This window comes from Chiroxiphia lanceolata, chromosome Z (genome assembly GCF_009829145.1).
Source record: "Chiroxiphia lanceolata isolate bChiLan1 chromosome Z, bChiLan1.pri, whole genome shotgun sequence".
NCBI classification, from domain to species: domain Eukaryota; kingdom Metazoa; phylum Chordata; class Aves; order Passeriformes; family Pipridae; genus Chiroxiphia; species Chiroxiphia lanceolata.
The window spans coordinates 17,455,964-17,477,429 of NC_045671.1; the positions used below are offsets into that span (position 1 = coordinate 17,455,964).

The 21,466-nt window shown below is 39.0% G+C and overlaps 2 protein-coding genes across 2 annotated transcripts in view; one reads left to right on the forward strand and one right to left on the reverse strand.

Moving 5' to 3' along the window:
• Positions 1-18,099, forward strand: part of NDUFAF2 (NADH:ubiquinone oxidoreductase complex assembly factor 2) — a 47,958-nt gene extending 29,859 nt beyond the window's left edge. The window contains exons 3-4 of the mRNA XM_032674893.1: positions 8,567-8,607; positions 16,990-18,099. Coding sequence (XP_032530784.1) covers positions 8,567-8,607; positions 16,990-17,247 — 299 coding nt within the window. The 3' untranslated portion in view covers positions 17,248-18,099. The remainder of the gene's footprint in view (positions 1-8,566; positions 8,608-16,989) is intronic.
• SMIM15 (small integral membrane protein 15) lies at positions 18,086-20,875 on the reverse strand. The gene is made up of 3 exons (XM_032674894.1): positions 20,769-20,875; positions 20,622-20,678; positions 18,086-19,865 (listed from the first exon to the last, which is right to left on the reverse strand). Exon 3 carries the CDS (start codon positions 19,850-19,852, stop codon positions 19,628-19,630), a length of 225 nt encoding a protein of 74 aa, XP_032530785.1. The 5' UTR covers positions 19,853-19,865; positions 20,622-20,678; positions 20,769-20,875; the 3' UTR covers positions 18,086-19,627.
• Between the last annotated feature and the right edge of the window lie 591 nt (positions 20,876-21,466).

Genomic DNA, 21,466 nt, shown 5'->3' on the forward strand with positions numbered 1-21,466 from the left:
TAATTAGCCATTTTATCCCACTGCTACTGATTAAAATCTAGTCTGAAAATTTGGGGCATAATAAAAAAATCAGGGAAGTTAGAGCATTTCCTTAGGATTAGCTGATCAGTCTTACAAGAAATATGGAAAGGAAAGAGGGAGTATATGTTGGCCTTTGAGGTTGGTAGGAACTTGAGCCAAGTATGAGGTTAAATGTAGCTTGAAATCCAGGACTCTGCAGCATAAGCAAGGAACCCCTGAAATAGTTCACAGAGGCTATCCATCACTAAACATGCTTTTTGGGGAGAAAAATACCTAGGCATCCCCCAGAATTTGGTAGTTTTAAAGCAAACAACTTTTAAGCAGTATGTATTTAAACTATTGAGTTCTGCTTGCTGTAACTTTGCATGAATTCAAAAATTGATTAAAAGTATTTGTGGGTGGAAAAAATTGTTCTGATATACAGATGTTACTGTGGTTTAATTTGTTGGTGAGCTGCAAATGAATGGAGGCTACAACTCATTTTGAGGAAATATCTTGATATACTTGCTTTACCTCTTGGTAAAAATTCGCTTTCCTTTATGCTTGATGTTTGTCTGTGAGGGAGATGATACTGAGCTTAGAGAAAACGTCAGTCCTGTTATATCCCTTCAGGGAGTCAGTAGAGAAGTATAAAATGTTCTCATCTCGAATTTTATCAGTCATTACATTGTCAGTTCCTAGGATTTTTGTTGTGATCAACTGAGGCTTGTATTAACAGCTGAAAGCTTCTGAAATGTGCTTCAAGCCTATTAGCAGCATTTGCCAACTACAGTAAAACCACTGTATCAACAGTTTCTATCTTCTACTTCTGCAGTACCCACAGTTGGTTGGCAAGTCTTAGTCTAGTTGCTCCTGGTTCTTTTGTCAGTTCAAGATAGCCATCTTCTGAAGGAGAGCAGCAGCCTGGTAGGCTTGTCCTTATTAAATCATCTGGTACCTGAATGGGTAGCTACTTAATCCAACTTTCTGAAGATTGTCTTCTTCCTCATCCAAAAGTTCTTCAACCACCACTGCTCATCTTAGTTCTGTGTCACTGTCACGCAAACAACTCTGCAACACAGACACCAGGAAGCATATATAAAGCCTCAGGTAACGCTGCTCTTCTGTGAATGAACTCTCATCCAAGACCTGCTGCTGCTTTTTAAAGTCAAAAAATGTAATTCAGCAGTTTCTGTCTGCACTTGGCTAGAGTTAATAGGAAACAACATGGAGAATCAGACTGTCTCAGATGGGTGTGGGCTAGATCTCCTTTCACAAAGGGTCTGGGACTGGCTCAACCAACTTGCTATGAAAACCCGTTGCTTAGGATTGCTGAAATCTGTGTTGCACTAAGAAGCCTGTGCTTTGTCTCTCTTCAGAAACTTAGCACAAATCCTTGTGATTTGACAGTGTGGTGCCTGGGAGGGTACAGCTTTTTGGAAGGTTGTTTGTGGCAAGACAGGGACCTTAGAGTCAAATGTCAGGTCCCTGCATATGGACTTGCCTAAACAGCTGCAGCTGCCAGACTAGAAATGCACTTTTCAAATCAAGGCATCCTGTTCTGGTTTGCTTTAAAGAAGGGGGGATGAACTGACCAGTCCCATTTTTTTCAGGTACTTTTACAGTTCTAATGGTTAACTTCCTCATCTTTGTACCTGTGGGGTTTTTTATTTGTGATTTTGTCATCAAATAGAAAGAATTCACAGAGGAAAGGAAAAATTGCACTATGCAGATCGGGTAATAGTCTTTTCCCCTTAAGTATTTCTCCTGGTTTCAGCCAAGGATGGGGTTAATTTTTTACAATAACCAGGAGGGGATGTGGCTGAGGGGACATGGGCAGACCCTAATGTTATTCTATACCACCTCACCTCATCACCAGGCAGGGGGGAAGTAACTCTGGCTTCTGAGAATAAGGGCATGGCTTCTGGTTGGGAAAAAACCTGGGCAGATCTGTTGGGTCATTGAGCATTTTGCATGTAAATCACCCTCTCTTTTGTACACTTTTGTTATTGATATTGTTGCTGTTACTGTTCATTTTCTTGTCTCATTGCTGTTTCCAGTAAATTGTTGTTATTTCAACCTATGATCTTTACCTTCTGGGCCTCCAGTTCCCTCCCCTCTCCGGCCACCCAAGGGGCAAGGAGGATGGCAGAGAGAGAGGGAGAGGGAGCAAGCAGCAGTGTGATTTGGAGGGTCTCTTTGGGAGAACTAAATTGGAGAGTACCATTCCATCACAGTACTGAATTTTTCTAGGAAGAAGAAATACATGCATGTTTTTCCCCTCTGTGCATTCATTGAGCAGAATGGGTGTGTAGTGCATGCTTCAGAGAGAGAAAGTATGGGAATTCTAGAAAAAAGGTTAACCTGTATTTTTTTGTCCAGTGTCCACAAAGTTTTGTGGACGTATAATTTTAAAAAACCAAAATTGGTACTTTTGCTGCGGGTATGGAGGCTGCTCAAAGAACTATTATGCTTTTGCTACCTATTGGGGTGTGAGTTGGGGATGTAGGATGCTCTGATTCAGTTCACCACTACTTCTTTTCTGCCTCATGTAAAAAGAAAAATTCTCAATGACTAAAAAATGGGAAAGAACAGAAAATGTAAATAGTTTAAATAATACTATAGAGGCTACTTTATCTGACTGGGAACAATTTAATTCAAGATTTTTAGACATGCTTTGCTGAAAGGCTCATTACATTTCTGTCCCTATTCTTCCCTCTTTAAGACTGGTCTAGAAGTTTCCCAGGCCAATGAGACCTGTACTGAACTTTCACTCTATATATTTTGTCAAGACTCTTGAAAATATCCCAGTGTATTCTTTCTGTGGGTGTTCACTTTTTAATCCATGCTGTCATGGATACTGATCATTCCAGCAAATAGGCTGAGACTTTGCAGAAGGTGTTCTAAAATGCTTGGTGTTTCCTCTGAACAATAGAAGATGAATATAAGGTTAGAAGGTTGTATAGTATTTCTTACTTCTGTTTTCTCTTTACTCTTGGACTCTCTGCTGGGCACGTGCTTAAATCTCCAGGGGCCTCCTCTCCAAACCCTGTGTACGTACTTTGACATCCATGGCCTCTCCACCTCAGTTTTGGCTGGCTCAGCAATAGCAGTCTCCTTGCCTATCCTTCTCAGGCTTTTCACTTTAAGGACTGTGCTGAAGTTTCTGTTGCCTTATCTCCTCTCCTTTTTCTTGGGATCTGTGGGATCACTTATGGATAATTCTTAATGACCACTTGATTTAAAAGCTCCCTTTCCTTCTCCTTGCTACCTTACATCACACAGTATGAACTAGAAAAAGAAACCTCTTGTGACCTAGATTAATAAAAGTACCATCCCTGGAAATACTTAGGGGCATGAGTTGTCTGAGGAGAACTTGCACAAAACCAGGGACAAGGGATAGTGTAAGGAGTGGGAACAGGCTGTAGTGAAATTTGAAGAGGGTCTTGGTTAAATCTCATTGTATGCCTAAGACATTCAACTTGGACAGCTGGGCTGATTTTGGTGGTGTGTTTATGAAGTTATAAACACATAATACGGTAACAGAGATCAAGTAGAAAGCAATAAAACAAGTGCATAAACCAATCATCCAGATTACAGACTCTGGAGAGGATGTTTATGTATTAGTCTTGGGAGCTTACTGAATATAGCAACAAGGGTTTACTCCTGAAGAACTTGTCTAGAATTTTTCTCCTAAAGCTGTTAGTTTTAAGTGCTCTGCAGGATTGAATTTCCTACATTCTCAGACCTGTGAATTTTACAAAAGTTTTGAAATGTCCATTAAAGCTTTCATAAAACTGAAACCCAATCCCATGTGCTATCCTTAGTGTTAGCTCTTTGTACACATAAAATTCAGTTAAGTTTTATTGTAAAAATCTAAAAGCGTATTTCCTTTTGTACTATAGTTTTGAATTTAGAACGCAATCCATATGTATATAATATAAATATTGCCTGTTTTTGTTCAGGCGAAGCCTACATTTTACTACAAAGTGGGAGTGCCTTCTTTTCCCTAGGCATGTATGGATGCACACAATAGATAACTGTTCTGTATGCTAGTTCTGAATGTTCACCCACTGTAGAATGTGTAATTTACCTCCTCAGGACATGTCAGTAGTGCTCCTGAGAGGAGAGTTTTGCATACTACAGAGATTGATGAGATTGCATACTTCATGCAGCATTTTTTGCCATGTATTCCTAGTAACTCTTTTTTTGTTTTTTTTCCTGGTAATATTTAGTGATTAATAGGAGTCTTAATTTGCATGTTCACTTTCACGGTCATTACAATGTGTTATCTGCCAGTAGGAGTCTTAAAGTTCAATGAAAATCTCATGCATACTAATAGGAATGCAAATGATTGCTGATGAAAGAATGCAAAGGTGTTGAGGTAGGAAATGTCCAGCTGTCTTGCAAAATTCCTTAAATTCCTTTTAGACAAAGGTAGCATTAAAATGCATACAGAATGCAGGAAGTGCCATCCAGATAAAATTAGAAACAGCAGTTTTAAATGGAGTCAATGAATCATTTTGCCAAAGCTTTGCGGTGCAGGGAAGCACATTTTGGTTGCACTCAGTACATACATGTTACCTTCTCTATCAGGTTTAAAACATCTTGACTGTCAATGGTGAAGGCGTTTCATTTTGTTAGCTTGGGGAATGGGAGTGTTCATGTGGAAATTTTTTCCAGCTATAACTGTCACTGGATATTTGTCTGTTAAGTATATGCATGTGTGCATATTTTGCCCAAGTAATACATAATAAAGCACCTACCTACCTACCTTGTTTCCATCAACAAATATTTGACTGTGGTATAAATCTGTTCAGTAATTTAAACCTTCATGACCAAAACTATAATGAAAGTTGTAAAAAAAGATGTGAGAGCTTTTTCATTACTCAAGTGTATACACTGACTATGTTTTCCAAAGAGAATGCAAAATGTCTTAATTTCAATGTATCATTTACTTGGATTTTGTTAAAGCTAGTGCAACCTCAGTAGTAAATGGCTGGTTATATTTTTTATACATTTATTCTTCCTTTGTTATCATGAATTTCTCTTATGCCTGAGCTATGTGGTGTTGGTGCTTTTTTGAACCATTTGTTGGGTGCTCAAAATTTTATTGATAACTTAAAAATTTGAATGGCTTTTTAAATTTTTTCTGTCTGAAAGAGAACCACTTGAAAACTGGTGGAGATTGAATATATTAGAGTCCTCCTATTCTGCTTCCCAAAGATCGAGGAATGGTCAGGTGAATTATTAGTAAAATATATTGCTTTTGAAAGACTGATAAAACTGTTACATGCTAAAGTTCAGTATATTAAAATGTACTGAATTCAGATGATGTTTTCTTTGCTTTTAATCTTGTAATGTATCTTGAGCTGTGCTTTATGTAGAATATTTGTGTGATGTATTTGCACAGAGGAATATGATATATTAAAACTAATTAGCTTGATTTTATGGGTATAAAAAGATTTCAGTAAGTTTTCTTACTATGTTTCTCCCTCAGCTATGTTGCAGTGAAATAATGATTTTTCTAATGCAGTTAATTAAAGATGTTAAAATTAATTTACCTCTAGTAATTTGGGAAATGGTATAAATATTTGTGCCATCAAGTTTTATTTACAGTTAGACTGAAAAAGATTTGTACTCCGGACATTTATTAGAAAAAAGGAAGGTTGATAGCTTCTATAAAACTGTGCATTCAAGTGTTTGTTATAACTGGAAAGAAAAAATAGCACAATATTAAACTGTGTGCATTATTTATGTATTTAAATAGATACAGTCTGATTATAGAATGTTTGATACAAGAAATCTTCCTAAATATATGGTTTATTTTGTTGCTTTTGAGTCTTGGTACTAATTGAGAACTATTAATGACTTAAAATGTGTTGTGTAATGCTCCTTGCTTCACAGCTGCTGTTCACAGGAGGTGTGTCGTTGTGTTACCCTTCACTGTTCTGTTTGTGGCTTGTTGAACTGAGGTAGATAAGCAAATGATAAAATCTTTTGCTAGAAGTATTCCATTCATCTGAAAATCATTAATCAAATAACTACTAAAAGTCACAGCTTCTATTGAAAGAAAATCTATTGTAACAGGGTTATATTTCAGCAGTAGTTTCTAACTGCAGCTTAATTTTTGTAGGATTTTAAATTTTTTCTTTAATGCTCAGTAATTGTAATCAGGTGAAGTTAAAATGCAGCTGGTGTTTTAAGAAAATACTGGCAATTTAAAAAAAAAAAAATTTTTATGTGCTAAGAGCTGTGGGACTGAAAACAGTGGTACTGTCCTTCCATAGGTCAGAAGCAAGGCATGGCAAGGTAGAAGATAATACTTTGTTGGAAGTAATCTGTTAAATTTTGATGGTTTAAAACTTAATTTTTTATGAAACATTTTAAACTACAACTTTTCCTTTTTTTCCTCCAGCTCTATCTTTTATTGATTAGTGTCTAGTATACATACTTCACTATACTTGAAATCTCTACCACTTTCTTGCTTTTCTGGATGATGCTGGAACTGTTGCTGAGTATGGACAAAGTAAAGTTCTATCAGAAGGAAAATCTTATGTGATAAGATTTTCTCCAGTAGCATTGTTCATTATTTTTACAAAGAGTGTCTGCAAGAGTATCTGCTGAGAAGTGGCAGTCTCAGTTTAGTCTCTGATTTTGCCAGATTTTGCATTTTGAAATCCTTGGAGAATATAAATGTTTGAAAGAGCTACAGGTACATGCAAAACGTCCTCTAATTCTATAGATTTAATAGAAAGGCACTTAGTTTTATTTTGAATTTCCTTAATGGGCTGGTTTTCATTCCTTTAACATAGAACTTTTGCGGAAAGGGTGATGTAGTCTGTTCAGAGCTGAGTTACTTCCCCACAATGGCAAATTTGGGTCTCTTTTTCGTTAGGACCTCTGAGAAGAGTTGGCAGGGACTGCTTTAAAGGAAAGTAGTTTGAGAATGTTATTTAAAAGTACACATCTTCAGGAAGCGTCAACTGATAGACAAGAACCAAAAATAATACCTTGCTTCATATCATTACAGGTATTTTAACATTAACCTTTGCCATTAATCAAGGGTGTTGGCCTTGTCATCGTGGCTAAATTCCAAGCTATGTCATGCCATTTCGTCTCTCTTAAATTGGTATTATGTTAATTGGAAGCTATTCCTCCTAAAACCAGTTTCATACTGCTGCTGAAGCAGAGTGGTGTTAGTGTATCACCTTTTATGTAATTGCATTTTCAGTAACTAGGTGATGTTATGTCTCTGTGAAAGTTTTAATGTTTTTGACTTGTCTGACTCATTCCCTGGTTCCCCTCAAAATACAGCACAGATGGTATTAGAAAATTAAAATTCGGAATAGTTCCCTCTTAAAGTGTTTCTCAAACTTTATAGGTGGTTACAGGTGAGGCCAGAAATTTGACTGAGTGATAACAAAGTGTCATTTTTGCTCTAATTTTCAAGCACAGTAACAAAAATCTTAATTATCCAAACAAACACATGAAATAACATTTTGCTGTATCTCAGCACCTGGAACTGGCTTTCCTTATGTTTATCATTTTCTTTATTACTGGCCACTTGTATTCTGCTACTCATTAATCTGAAAAATATGACCAGAAAAGACAAACATCACTGAAATTTCCACCCCAGAACCTGCCAATTGTGTAGATTGAAAAGGCATGAAAAAATGTATTTCTAAAGAGTGATGAATATTATCTTGTTCAAATCAGGTAATTTCTCTAAATAATACCAGTAATAGTTGGAGCTATTTCATATAGTCATGAACTGAATAAAGTGAGACCTGACGGAGCCTGCAGGGGGGTCTCTGGTTTGCTGCCTCCTGTCAGTCCCAGCTAACATCAGTGGTAGTGATGAGAGTGGGCATATGTCTATTGGTTTTGCTTCGGAAAGGCTGAGCCACAGGACAATTGTCATTGCCACTGATTCCATTCCTCTTCTGCCTTTTCCAGCATTAATTGACTGAGATGGAGGGATCCTTCCCTCAGTCACAGTACCTGCCCCTCTGTGCAGTGGGTAATCCCACACAGTCGCAGGACGTACTGCAGTCCAGGCTCTGCAGCCCCTCAGTCAGGTTTGGGGCTGTGCCTTTCATGCCTGTAAAGGAATTCTAGTTGGCACTAACATAAAAAGGTTTTTGGCTTTAAGAATGCCAGAAGCATATACAGGAGTCCATTTTCTCCAGAGGGGTTTAAGGCTGTACATACTTTTCAGCAGTCAGCTTGTAATTTTCAGGGTGAATCTCAACAACAGGCCTGTGCAATGAGCCCTGCTTTTTAAGCCTTGTTTTGACAGCCAAGGTGGTATGTAAACTGTGTCCAAGCTCTCCACACAGAGGTGACACCATTCCCCACACCCTTCTTCTTTGAAGACTGAGAGTATTGACACAGGAAATAACATCTTCTGTCTACATTTTGGGAAATGACATAGTTTGCCAGGTTGTGTCAAATTTTATTGTAATTTTTTCATAACTGTTTATTTTCTGCTACAAATTTGTCATAAGTTTGAGTTTTAATATTCTGCGATCTCTGAAATAATCCATTTGATTTTTTTTTTCAGCATGGATAAGAAGAAAAAGAAAGGATCCACCCACCATTGAGGTGAGAAGAAATGTCTTTAAATTTTCAATTGTTACAATGAAACTACAATAATTAATTTATAGTGGACTCTTCTCTGCAGTAACTTGACCCTTTTGGGGAAGAATTTAGTATGTTCCTTGCCTAATTGATGAAATTATACACAGACTAAATATCTAACACTTAGAAAAAAATAAAACAAATGGATATACAAACTCCACTGTTCTTTAGTCATCATCTGTGTGAATTCTTTTAAGGTGGTCTACATAGGTTATTTAAAATGATCATGGTGATTCAAGAGTCTCTTTAATTAAACAAATTCTGAAATTACTGCCATAACTTTTTTAATTCAGGTCCTCTGTGCATTAATGGAAGGGTTTTTTTCATGGTATTTGACATTAAAATGTATGTTCCAAATCCATCTGCCAGTGGATTCACATCAAAACAGGAAAACTAATTTTACAATGCTAATGAGATGGGGGAGTTGCAGCTATGTCTTTTTCCATAAGATGACACAGGGAAGTGTCTCACAGTCTTTCATGCTGGTAAGTTTGTAAAGGGAGGAACAAGTTTGACTGCTGATCTCTGTTATACAGATGCACACACACACATACACAACTTGCCAGGATTTCTATTACAAGTTGCTAAGCACCAGCTAGGAATGAGAAGGTAGATGAGGACATGTTTTGCTATGGAAGGCTCAAACTGACATCCATGGAGGCAGATACTTGACTTGCATCAGGAATCTGTGTCAAGTTCAGTGAAGCTATGTTGGCATCTCTAGCCAAAGATTTGGCGACTGAGATCTGGAATGCACTGGTTTGTGAAAAGTTGCCCTGACTGCCTGTGTGTTGAGATAACCTGGGGAAGGTTGTCAGCTGATGTTTAGAAGATGTACTTCATTGAAACACGCTCCCAGATACAGCTTTTCAACTAAATCTCTCTGTTCCTGTTTCACACTTGCCACTGAGGCTGTAGAGACAATAAGGGCTATAATATACCCATGAATGAAAGAAGTTTAATTTAATTTATCCTTAAAGCTATTTGGGGAAGTCCTAAGTGTCAGTTTGGTTTTTTTAAATTTTTTTCCCTTCCCTCCTCACCCTAGTTACTTGTGCAGAATCATAGAACTAATACTACAACAGTTGTTCCATCGAAGTGTGGACTGAGTTCCTGAGCTTTGGCTCATACTAACTGCACGCATACAACTTTTATTGTTGAAATTACCACTTAATGTGATACCTGAAGATGAGAGGTGTTGTGAGTCTTTTGTTTTATCATTTCTGTGAGCCAGACTGTTGTGATAGTTGCGATGAGATAAACCCGTTCCAAGAAGGGCAGCCTTGGGTCTGGAATTGGTGCTAGAGATGTTGGTTCATTTTTGAAATAGGGAGCAAGGAGTCTCCACAGGTGAGAGAACTGTGGAACAATGGTTTTCTAAATATCTTACCTTCCAAAAAAAGCAATTTATGGAGAATGAAAGATTCCTGGAACTAATGGTGGATTCAGAGTTACAGGACTGCTTATACTTTCAATTTAATGAGGTAATAGATCTGAAGAATAATTTAGAAGCTAAGTATTTACCTGCAGGGCTGTATGTTGACCTTAACTGAGCAGAAGTGATAGACTAGGAATTTAAAAATAGTTATCTTTTCAAGTAATCTCTAAATTGTTTATTTCCTGTATAAGAAAAAATAGTTCAAATATATGTATGTTAAAAATTCTTTGAAAATAATGCTGCAGTCATATTTTAAATGATAGTGCAGCCTAATTTTTTTCTCTGTATTAGTGTAGGGCAATATCTATGATCTACTTTTCTCCTAATGTGAAACTGCTATATTACAAACCCTTACACCACAATATCATTATAAATATAATTATAGTAGTGAAGTGCATATAGAATATTATTTGATCCCTGTTTGTAGGACTTATTGGCTTTTGTGTTTTAGCCACATAAACTTTGCTGGCTGCTATTCTGTATTATATACCCTTTTTGACTGTAAAGATGATACAGTAAACAGCTGTTTGACAGCTATGGAACAAGGGAATATTTGTGACCATATTTCGTGTTGAAACCCTATATAACAAATCTCTTTGTTCTTTCATGTATTTCTCATGAGACTAAACTATTTCTAAAAAAAGGATGTAAAGCCTACAAATTTTGCATTGTTGCTTTAATGACGTTTTGCTGTCATATTCTAGCATCGCAAAACATCATTATAGTTCCTAAAGCATAAGTTTCTGGATCTGTGCCCGTGCTCCTACCTTTGCAGCCTGTAATACCACTTTTTTAGATGGTTTTCCTTTTTTTCTGTCCTCTGCCCTTCTTTATTAAAATTTCTGTTCCACTTCTGTTAGCCTACCATCCCCCTTTTGTACTGTATGTTTGGGTTTCTTGTATTTGTCAAATTTGTCTTTTATTCAACTCTTGGCTATTGATATTAGAGGTTGCCAGACTGCTCAGGTTATCAGGTCTCATAATGAGCTCTATGATCAATTTTTAATTGAAAATATTGCAGAGATATGGCTTCACAAATCAGCTGGATCTGACTGATCACACTGATGATCATATTCTGGGAACTAATAATTTGGTAAATACTGTAGGCTAACAAAATGTCATTCATAATCTCATTTGAATGAGAATGAATGTGAATTGTCCTTCCTTACCAGTGGTCCGAGTAGTTGGGTCGTGACACCTGCTAAGGCTGTTGACAGTGTTCTTGAGACTTGATCATGTTTTGTATTCAGGCCATTCTTTCTTCTACAAACACCTAACTGATCTTTTTTGATAGTTTGTTTCCATTATAAAGTTTTCAGAAATTGCTTTACATCTCTTTCTTTAGTTTCTCTCTCTCTCTCTTTTTTTTTTAATGGAAGAATACTCCAGTGACTTCACAAGTCAACTTGATCAGTGTTAAATGTGCCACGTCCTTAATGGTTTGTTTCTGCCTTGTGCCCCCACACCTTTTTCCCCATTTTTGGAAGAAATCACTTAGACTTCTGTATCTGGCTAGACATAACCCAAGAATTATGCTTTTCACCTTGGTTATTTCTAGCCTGACCAGTTACATCAGGCATTTTAGTGCTGGAAGCCTTGGACTTTAAAGCCAGCTTCTGGAATACTGGTTAACAGCTGGTTGCCTTTTAAATAATTATAGCTTGAAATTCGCCAAGTCTCAACTCAGTTATGGTAAGGGTGATAACTTTGCAAATTAATGCAGATCAAGTTGTTTCTTATCTTCTGCTTAAACATATTCTGTTCCTATGGTAATCAGGGAATCCATCTTGATATAGAATTTTGGATCATGCTTGCACCTAGTGTAAGCATGTATGTATATACATACACATACTGCTTCATAACAGGTAAGAATCTGAGCTTCAATATGTATATTTTTGCATTACTGTAACATTTTGTCATCAATGCCTTTATATATGTTTTGAGTATGGTCGTATATGATTGGCTGAGGAACATTTGTCACTACCTTTATTCCTATGAAGCTGTAAATTATATTTTAACCAGTTTAACAAGGAATGAATAATGAAGTAGACTAATACATTTCTTTATTATGTATATAGGAAACTAAATGTGTGTAGCAAGTTTTCTGGCAAATAGGAAATGTAATATCTACTGGACCACTGTGGCTATGTCTCACACTTAGCACTATCACAGATAGCATTATGTAAATATAATTAAAAATAGTAATGAAAGAAATTCTTATTTTCTATTGGTAGTGGCTGGATGCATAGGATACTTGTAAGTTCTGGTTATGGTACCATTTTCAACAGTGTACTTATATCTCTGCCTGTCTCTCAACACACAGCCAGGTTTTGCCCACATAGATAGTAAGAGTCATGTCAATTGGTTTAGTTTAGGTATATTGTATCTAGGACTCTGAGTCTTCAGCTTCTAAACCCAGAAGGAACTAAGAGACATATTTGTAAGGAAGTAGCAAACATTAAAAATATTAGGCATATAATTAGTTTTTAAGACTTTCTGTGCTTAAATTCTACTTGATTTTTTTAGTATTTTCCTATTTCAGAGGGCATCAGATTTGTAGCAGCTTTTAAAGAATCCTACTGTGCCACGGTCCGTGGGGAGGGGTGAAGGGCCGCGGCACTGCACAAAGGGGTTCAAGTGAGGTTTGAGGTGCAACGCTCGTTTAATGAGGGTGTGCAAGGGTCTTATAAGCTCTGGCGTGGAATGCACCAAAAAATGGGGTGAAGCATGAGACAGGGAACCAGGGAAACGAATAGGGATAGGGACTCAGGCGAAGAGGGAGGAACTGGGGAGGAACCGAGGGAGGAAAGGACGAATGATAGCTCTCTCCTCTCTGCAGCTTCTTCAGCCAGTCAGAGGGAGAAGCAGGGAACAGGCACCACACGGCATGCCTGGGCAAGCCCGGGTATTACAACCGTAGGGGGAATCATACAGTGCACATATTTATAAACACATAAGAACTGTAAAGTCCATATAATAAAGTCCTTTCAATTGCTGTATATCTTTTTCCACGCCTGGAATCGTTCCCATTCTGATTCTTGCTCTTCCACACTACTGTCTGTAACACAAGGTACCTGAATGTATTTAGAAATCTAACCCTTATTTTTATCTCCAGCAGACCTTGTAGCTACACTACAAGCTACTGCTTCTGATAATGTCTTGAGGTTTAAGGGTGTCCGAGTAACTTGGCATGGTTTAAGGTCTTGTCTGTAGAATGGAGATAGAGATAAAATTATAGACTGTCTTGAGGTGCGAGAAAACTAATGAGGAGACCTGCAGTTATGACAGTGCCAAGAGAAACTGGTATGGAGAAAAATGTGGTTTATCTCTGAACCCAGCGATGTGGTATTCTGCAAGTGGTAGATGTGAGCACAGGGCTGCACAGCCATGAAGCTTCTCATTTTGAATTGAAACCTTTCTGTTGCTTTGTATGCCTGTGTATGTTATGCTTATATTTTGTGGGAAGTAAAGTAGAATTGCATGTTCCTTTAATTAGTGTCAAGATCTGAAAACAGTTTGAAATAGAAAACCACAGTAAATGACTGCTTTTCTCATGCACTATGTACTTGTTACTCAATTAATAAATCTCAGTGGCTTCTGAATTGCACAGTTGGATAGAAGGTGAAATGTTAAAAAAAGAAACTTTTTGTGACAATGCCTGTCTTCTTTCAAACTATTTCTAGCATTTCCATAATTATCTCTTTTGACAAACTCCTTGTCAAGGGAGAAAAAAACATACTTCAGTGAGTTGTGATAAGCCTAAAATTTCGGTGATTGTTTCTTCCTCTCACCCCCCTGAATAATTACAGTGAAATTACATTCTGTTTTGTTCCCACAATGCGTACACACTTTTCCCATTTGTTTGATCTTAAGTATTATTTATTTGAGAGGTGGTATGATCAAAATTAGCTTCAGTCATAGAGATCAGTTTACACAAAATTCACTTTCCTTTAAGGAGAATGGAATGCAGTTTAGAAAAATGCTTGGTTTGGCATTGTTGGGATTGCATGTTAGAGTTTTGTCTCTGTCTGCTTTCAGATGCTTCAGCTGAGAACTTTTAAAATGAGAACTCTGACATGGAGATTGTACATTCTTACACAAAGAATAGGGCTTAGCAAATTATTATTTTGCTTGTGAAGCCACCAAAAGCTGCACAATATGATTTACAGTTCTGTAAATCATAAAAAAGCACAGGGATAAACAAGTCTCTGAGCAAAATATTTCTCACCGTTGTTGTCCAGGATCACAATCAGGATTTGGGCCTATTCAAATAACTTAGGTTGTAGTAAGTAGCGGTTTTTTGCATAGTAAATTGGGCATGATTCCAGGGAGGATTATTACTCTGTGAAAGGGCAGTAAAATTTGACAATATAAAGAGCTGAGCTACTAAGGTCTTAAATAAAAGGGAGTGGTCAGAGAAGTCAATAAAAAAACTCAAATTGAATGCTTGCAGAAACCATCACCTTTTAGATTTTAGGTTTTTTCCCTCTTGTTTATTTTCAGGTTTGAAACACAGGTGCTTGTCAACCTGCACAGAGGAGTATTGAGGCACCAATTTGTCCTATTCCTTCCAATTTGCCTATGCTGCAGATCCAAAGGCTGCAGAGGAGGGAACTACTGCTGTTCTGCAGCTCCTATTCGTGTGGGAGGGAGTGCATGGAGCATTGGTTCCATCTCCTAATTCACTGTCAGCACAGCTGAATGGGGGTGGAGGGCGAAGTAAAGTGTACCAGGAAAAGGGCTGGTACAGACTATATCATATGTAGACTAAGGGGAATGCAAGGAACAAACTGCAACTGAGTCATAGCAACAGTTCCTTGTTTGCTTGTTAGCAAATCCAGATATGCCTTTCTAATCCAAACTGCTCCTCTGTTTTTGCCATGCACTGACAGCCCTTCAGTGTGGTGGTTGTTTCTCATTCCCAGCTTGGTACTGCTTAGCTCATGTTCAGTGGCTGAGTTATCAAGACCTGCCCTGGATCAGAACATTCAGTGCTTCCCGGAGACAAGGTCCTCTCTCTGCCTCCTACTCTTGAAATATGATGTAATAGCCAGTTATTTCATCTTGTCTATTTAACTTGTCAAACTGGAAAATGGAGTTTAGGTAACTAGTTTGGCAATACTGTAAAAAATGGTGATTCACCTTAACTTAGCACTTTACCATATATTTAGTCAATTTGATAATGAAGAAAAATTCTAATGTTTTAAACTGTCTTATAACAATCCATGTTTTAAATACTGTGCCAAAGCAATTTTTCAATTCCGTTTATTATTTTTTATCTTTTTGCCAACTTGTATGTATGAATTTTTAACAGGCAGAGTTCAAAGTTCAAGTACATTAATGATTAAACATAAAATATTCAAACGACACAAAATGCAAGTATTCTATGAATATGCAGTGTCTGTATAGTTCAAACAAAGAGCATTAATCTGTCCAGATGTTTCTCAGTTCTGGCATCAGAACCCTATTCAAATCAGGAGAAATAATTTCAACTTACGTATATAAGATAACTTAGGAAGTTGGAATGGTTTCTAAAACAACATAAATAAGCTATTTATTTTTAATTTAATCAAAATACAAACCCATCTGAAATGAATGTGACACCTTGCTCGTAGTTAATAATAAATGCAACTCTTGTATTTATAGAGTTAGGTACAATGTCTTTAGAAAACCTTCTGGAAAGAACAAAACTAAAACAAGTGCCAGTCTGTTAATAACCTTTTAAACAATTCTGTTTAGAGATTGTTACATTGTGTCTAGATTCCTGCATCCTTAGAGCTACATTCATAACCTCATGTTGCCCTTTGCCTTTAGTAGTTTGAAAATGCTCTGTGAGAGGCAAGTGATGGTGTAACTGATGCTGGCTTGAGTCCAAGAGGGAAACAGTGAGGAAGTAAGAGAAGGGGGAGGAATATTTCCTCAGATTGTGGGGTTCGGGAGGTGCTGCAGGATAGAAATTATTAGGTACAGGCTTTTACTGTGGAGAAGTGTTCAGCAAAGGCTAGTCACTCACAAGCGAGATCCCAGCTGAAAGAATGAGTTTAGAGAACCCTCTTTTGTTTTGTGACATTTTCCTGCTAGGAGGAATTAATTTTATTTATTCTGTAAAGCTACTAGTTTATTCACAAAAGTGACAATATAAGATCCTTTAAGAGTGAAAGAACACTGCATTCCAAATGTTCACCCTACAAAGCAGGTCTTCCAGTACCGTGCGCAGGAACAGATTGCCCAGAGAAAGTAGGAAGTCTCCCTCACTGCGGATATTAAAGAACTGTCTGGATACAATGCTGTGCAACGTGCTTTAGGATGACTCTGCATGGGCAGGGAGGTGGGACCAGATGATCCACTGTGGTCCCTTCCAACCTGATCCATTCTGTGATTCTGTGATTTTAGGTATTTATTTATTAATCTTGCGTGTCTTCAGCTTATGCACTAGCAGAGTCAAGGTTGCACATCTGTTTCTTGCAAAGCTACGCCCTGTGGCACAGATACCTAATACCACAGGCATAGTGAATTACAGGAAGAGGTGCAAGTGATAAATAGCTATAAGTATCGAGTCCTACACAGAAAACAATGCAAGAGGTAGCCTTATTTTTAATGTATTTTCACATTTGTTGATGACTGTACCTAATTTCTTAATTTCTTCTTTTTGCTCCAATAGAACAGTGAAATGGACACCACAATGCAATTTTGCTTCAACAATATGATCAAAATATTAAGAACATTCTAAAAAAGCGTTGAATTTGAGGTTGGGGAAAACCAATTAATTTTGCCACATTTTATCTAAATATCTGAAAATGAGGATTATAAAGTTAAGAAAAGCAACGACTGTTTAAAATGTTTTATTACAATATTTAGTATTGGATTGGCTTGTGAATCATCTAATTATCTTTCTACTCTGTTCTTAGGAGATTCTTAGGAATGAAAATTATAGAGAAGAAATGAAACAGAAAATAAAAGATGTATCTGAAAAGGATAAGCTGCTTCAGTCCAAGGAATACAAGGAGGGACTTGTTGCTGAACCAGGTCATACTCAGGTTAAAGGTCATGCATCTGCCCCTTACTATGGAAAGAAGGAGCCTTCGGAAGATCCCACAAGCACTGCAAATACCTTCCAGCCTGGTGCCTGGATGCCACCAGGCAGTGGTAGTAGTCAAAATAAATGAACAATTGTATTGTACAGATTATTGCTCATGGATAAATGCTTTAACAGACAACATAAAGAGCTTTATATGAAAGTGTGCAATGAAGTGGTATTAAAGCAGTTTAATTTACTTTTGCAGAACTATTCAAATGGGCTTAATCATGAAAAACTGATGTAAAATGTTTGGGTTTAGTGAAAAACAAGATGTGTTACTAAGTTAAGTTTGGTTTTGACAGTTGCTGTTCATCAGTTAGTCTTGAATTCAGTTAGAATGTTGTCTAACTTAATTTCCCTAAAAAAGTCTAAATTGTTTTTTCCTTGAATAGTAATTATTTTTAAAATTGTTTTTGATGTAATGGTCGGTACGCTTACATTTTCACAAACCTTGGCCAAGATATCTCTTTAGAATAACTCCCTTGTCAGTGCCAGTCTGCTTTCCACTGGCAAGCAGATGGAAAAGCTGATTTCATTGACAGGAATCACTATGACACGACACTGATTACACACTGTATTCCTCATAGAGACGTGCTTGTAACTTAAAGAAAACAGTCAAGATATCTGAATGTTTGATTTGAAGCCAGCAATTTGCACAGGATAAAATCAGTTAAACTACATATAGCTGCTATAATAGAGGCTGGAAGTACTTGATAAAGCTGCTGCAAAATAATATGAGGTTTGGGACAAGGGACTGTCATGAATATTTAAAGAAAAAAAATAAAATTAGTTTTTATTTCTGGTGTATCCATGGACTTCCCTGAATGATTAAATCATTTTGGCCACAGTTTAGATACATAAAATGTATGGATTATTTGCTTAGAGAGGATGTTTGAGAACTTCGAATAAAAATAAAGACCACACAATTTTTTTTCAAAAAGTATCAAATTTATTTATGGAGTTTATCCCTCATCAGTTCTCCTCCCTGTGTTTCAAGCCGTGTAGGTATCAAAGGTGGAACACATATATATTTGACAACACTTCATACAAAACATGGAGACATAATCTCACATATTTATAAAATGCCCAAATGTCATATTCTAATAATGCTTGCTTTCACCAACAAAATTGAAAGGGGATTAACTTCACATTTACTTTAAGTAATTTCAGTTAGACTCCCCACTTCTGATCCCCCTTGGTGTCAGCGAGGTCTATAGGTCTATTCATTTGAACAATGGTACTACTTTAAGGTTTTATTTTTAAACATAATCAAAGACTATCTCCTGAAATGCACAATTCTGTGCTGCTTGTTTAGATATACGCAAAATAGAAAAACTTAATGACTGCCACAAGCTCTTTTGAACTAGACCACGTAGAGGCCTTTGAAAATTTAATCTGTTCTGTTAAGAAACATAAATTGGAAATAAGGTTAAATAATTTTGGCGTATTTCCTACACAAACCTTTTTTTTTTCTTCCAGTATACCAGCATTTTGCAACCTGTAAGGCAGCAGAGTTTCAAGGGCTATGAGAACAAGAATTCCACCTAAACTCAAAGATCCTAGATCAAAGGTAGCCAGGTCAGAAAGTAGGAAGAACTACTGTCACCAGCATGTGCACTGTCCTCCCACAGCCATGTGCTACAGGTCACTAGGACACAGAACACTAGGCCAGCTGGGTCTTTGGTCTCACCCCGTTTATGGCTATTCTTTGAGGCGTGAAGAATTTATGAAGGCAGAAACAAATTAGTTACAGGTGGAGAGCTCAGCTGATTGTTAGGAAAGACCAAACAACATAGTACTGAATTTTGTAGAACATGATGAGTGCCTTAAGACAAATGAAGCTAACAAGAACAAGCAATCAGTTTCCTAGAGTTTGGGCTGAATTTAAAGGCTGTTCATGGCTGGTAGTTCAGGAAACAGGAAGAGCTAAGGTAGGTTATTTTTGCAGGGAAGCCCCACCATCAAAGACACTGCAGCAGCCATTACAGGCACACGCAGCCATATACAGTGTCCTTAAAGGAAATCAGTCATCTCCGCTATCTAATTAAGCTACAGTTAGCTTATCTCTACGGCTCTGCTGAAGGTATGCCAAAACATGCATTTCTGTAATCCAGTTTATTATTCACATTTTCCCCTAAATTTGACAACTTTAAGACACTTGTTAAGTCATAGCTCAGCTAAGGGGAAAAACAAATTACCTCCAGAGTCACGCAACAGTGTAATTTTTTAACATAACATGCAAATTTAGAAAAGCAACCTGCACTAGAAACCACAAGTAGTAGATTTAATAAGTGTCACTTGGGCAAATTTGAACACAAATCATCAGAAAAAAAATACACTCAAAGTATTAAATTTCATACTTCAAGAAATAACAGGATCAAGTATCAAAGGACAGTTACAACACAAAACATACAAGTGTTTCATTTAAAAAGTGGATTCTTTGCGCATGGCAGGTCATTTTTGCCCATTTAATCCTTCTTTGTTCGTTTGGCTTTTGCAATGTTCTCTTGGCGTTTCTGTTTCTTCTTTTGCTCTCGCTCCCTGGCCTCAATCATTTTTGCAAGCTTCCATGAAAGTGCTGCACTGATCACGAACAACGGCGTAAGGGCCAAGATCACCGTGGTAAGAAAGCCATAGGGGTCCTTTGCAGCCCACTCCACGATGTACTCAGCCCAAGCCTTAATATCGAACATCTTTTCTGTTCTTCTATTGGGAAAACCCCGTGGAATAATAAAAAAAATAATTTCTGAGTACTCAGAAAAATAAAGGCACACATACATGAAAACAAAACATAAGTTCTACCTCTACATGAGGAAGAATATTTCTGCATTGGGGATGGCAGAGCACTGGAACAGGCTGCCCAGGGAGGTCGTGGAGTCTCCCTCTCTGGAGATATTCAAAACCCACCTGGACGTGTTCCAGGTGACCCTGCCTTGACAGGGTCGTTAGACTGGATGATCTCCAGAGGTCCCTTCCAACCCTAAACAATTCTGTGATCCCTAACAATTCTCTGATAGCAAATACCGTTTTAATACAAATTGTCATCAAAGAGCAAGCCCATTTTTGCTAGAAGTTAAAAGTAGTGCATGGTATGTGAAAGCGTAACACAAAGCACTAACTACACCTTAAAGTTCAGCGTTTATAAAATAATTAATTAGGCATTCCATTCAACAGAGCTGCAGATACCACCAAGAATAAATTGCTAAATCGAAAAAAAAGAGTACGGTCTGTGGTTCTCTGGAAAAGAAGGAAAGCCAGCCCGGTTGGTTTCTCTCTCCATAGGTTTCACTAGGGACGGCAGGGAGCCCGGGCAGCACTTCAGACACTGAGCTGGCGGTAGCCGGGAAAACAGAAACCCGGCGGCGGTGTCGGCTCCACCGCGTCTCCCCTGCGAACGACTGGACCGACCCCTCCGTCCCTCCCGCCACTCCCCTCGCCCTGTCCTGGCCGGCTCCACCTCACCTGGGCCCAAGGCACGCTCCGGGCCTGCCGAGCGGCGCAAGGGCGGCGCCGAGGTCCCTACAGAAAGAACACACGGGCCGTGAGCGGGAGGCGACACGCCAGCAGCGGCGCCGCGCCCCACCCTCCCTCCTCCGGCCCCCGCGATACCGCGGCCCTGGACGTCTCCGGGGTTCCGAGCGGAAACAGGAAAGAGGCAGCTGAGCCGCCCCGCCCAGGCCGGGCGGGAGCGGGGTAGCAGAGCCCGCCTGCGGCGGGGCTAGGACGGCCCCGCGGCGGGGCTAGGACGGCCCCGCGGCGGGGCTAGGACGGCCCCGCGGCGGGGCTAGGACGGCCCCGCGGCGGGGCTAGGACGGCCCCGCGGCGGGGCTAGGACGGCCCCGCGGCGGGGCTAGGACGGCCCCGCGGCGGGGCTAGGACGGCCCCGCGGCGGGGCTAGGACGGCCCCGCGGCGTTCCGCCCTCCCGAGGTCTGCGCGGTGCCGCCTCACGGGCACCGGCCATGGGGAGGAACGGAGTGCGGAGGAGGGACTCATCACTGCTTTGGGAAAAGGCTTTACGCTGGGAAAAAGGCATTCCAGAGGTACCCGGATGGGTAGTTCACGTTGTGGAATAATCTTTAGAGGCTGGAGTGCCGCTCGCCCCCAGGGAAGCCTGGCAGCGGCCGGTCGGGACGAGGTACCCTCCGAGAACGGCGGTGTGCTGCCGATCGGGTGCGTGGCACGATCGCGATCAGACCGGAGGGAACTTGTGCCAGTACCTCGGCGGCATACCCCCAATATGTCGTGCATCTTTTGAGAGCCCTGACCCTCCGACGGGCACACAGTACCTCGGGGGTACCAGCCATGC

Bases quoted from the DNA above. Each gene is read 5' to 3' on its own strand.
- SMIM15 (XM_032674894.1), bottom strand. From the start codon at position 19,852: ATGTTCGATATTAAGGCTTGGGCTGAGTACATCGTGGAGTGGGCTGCA.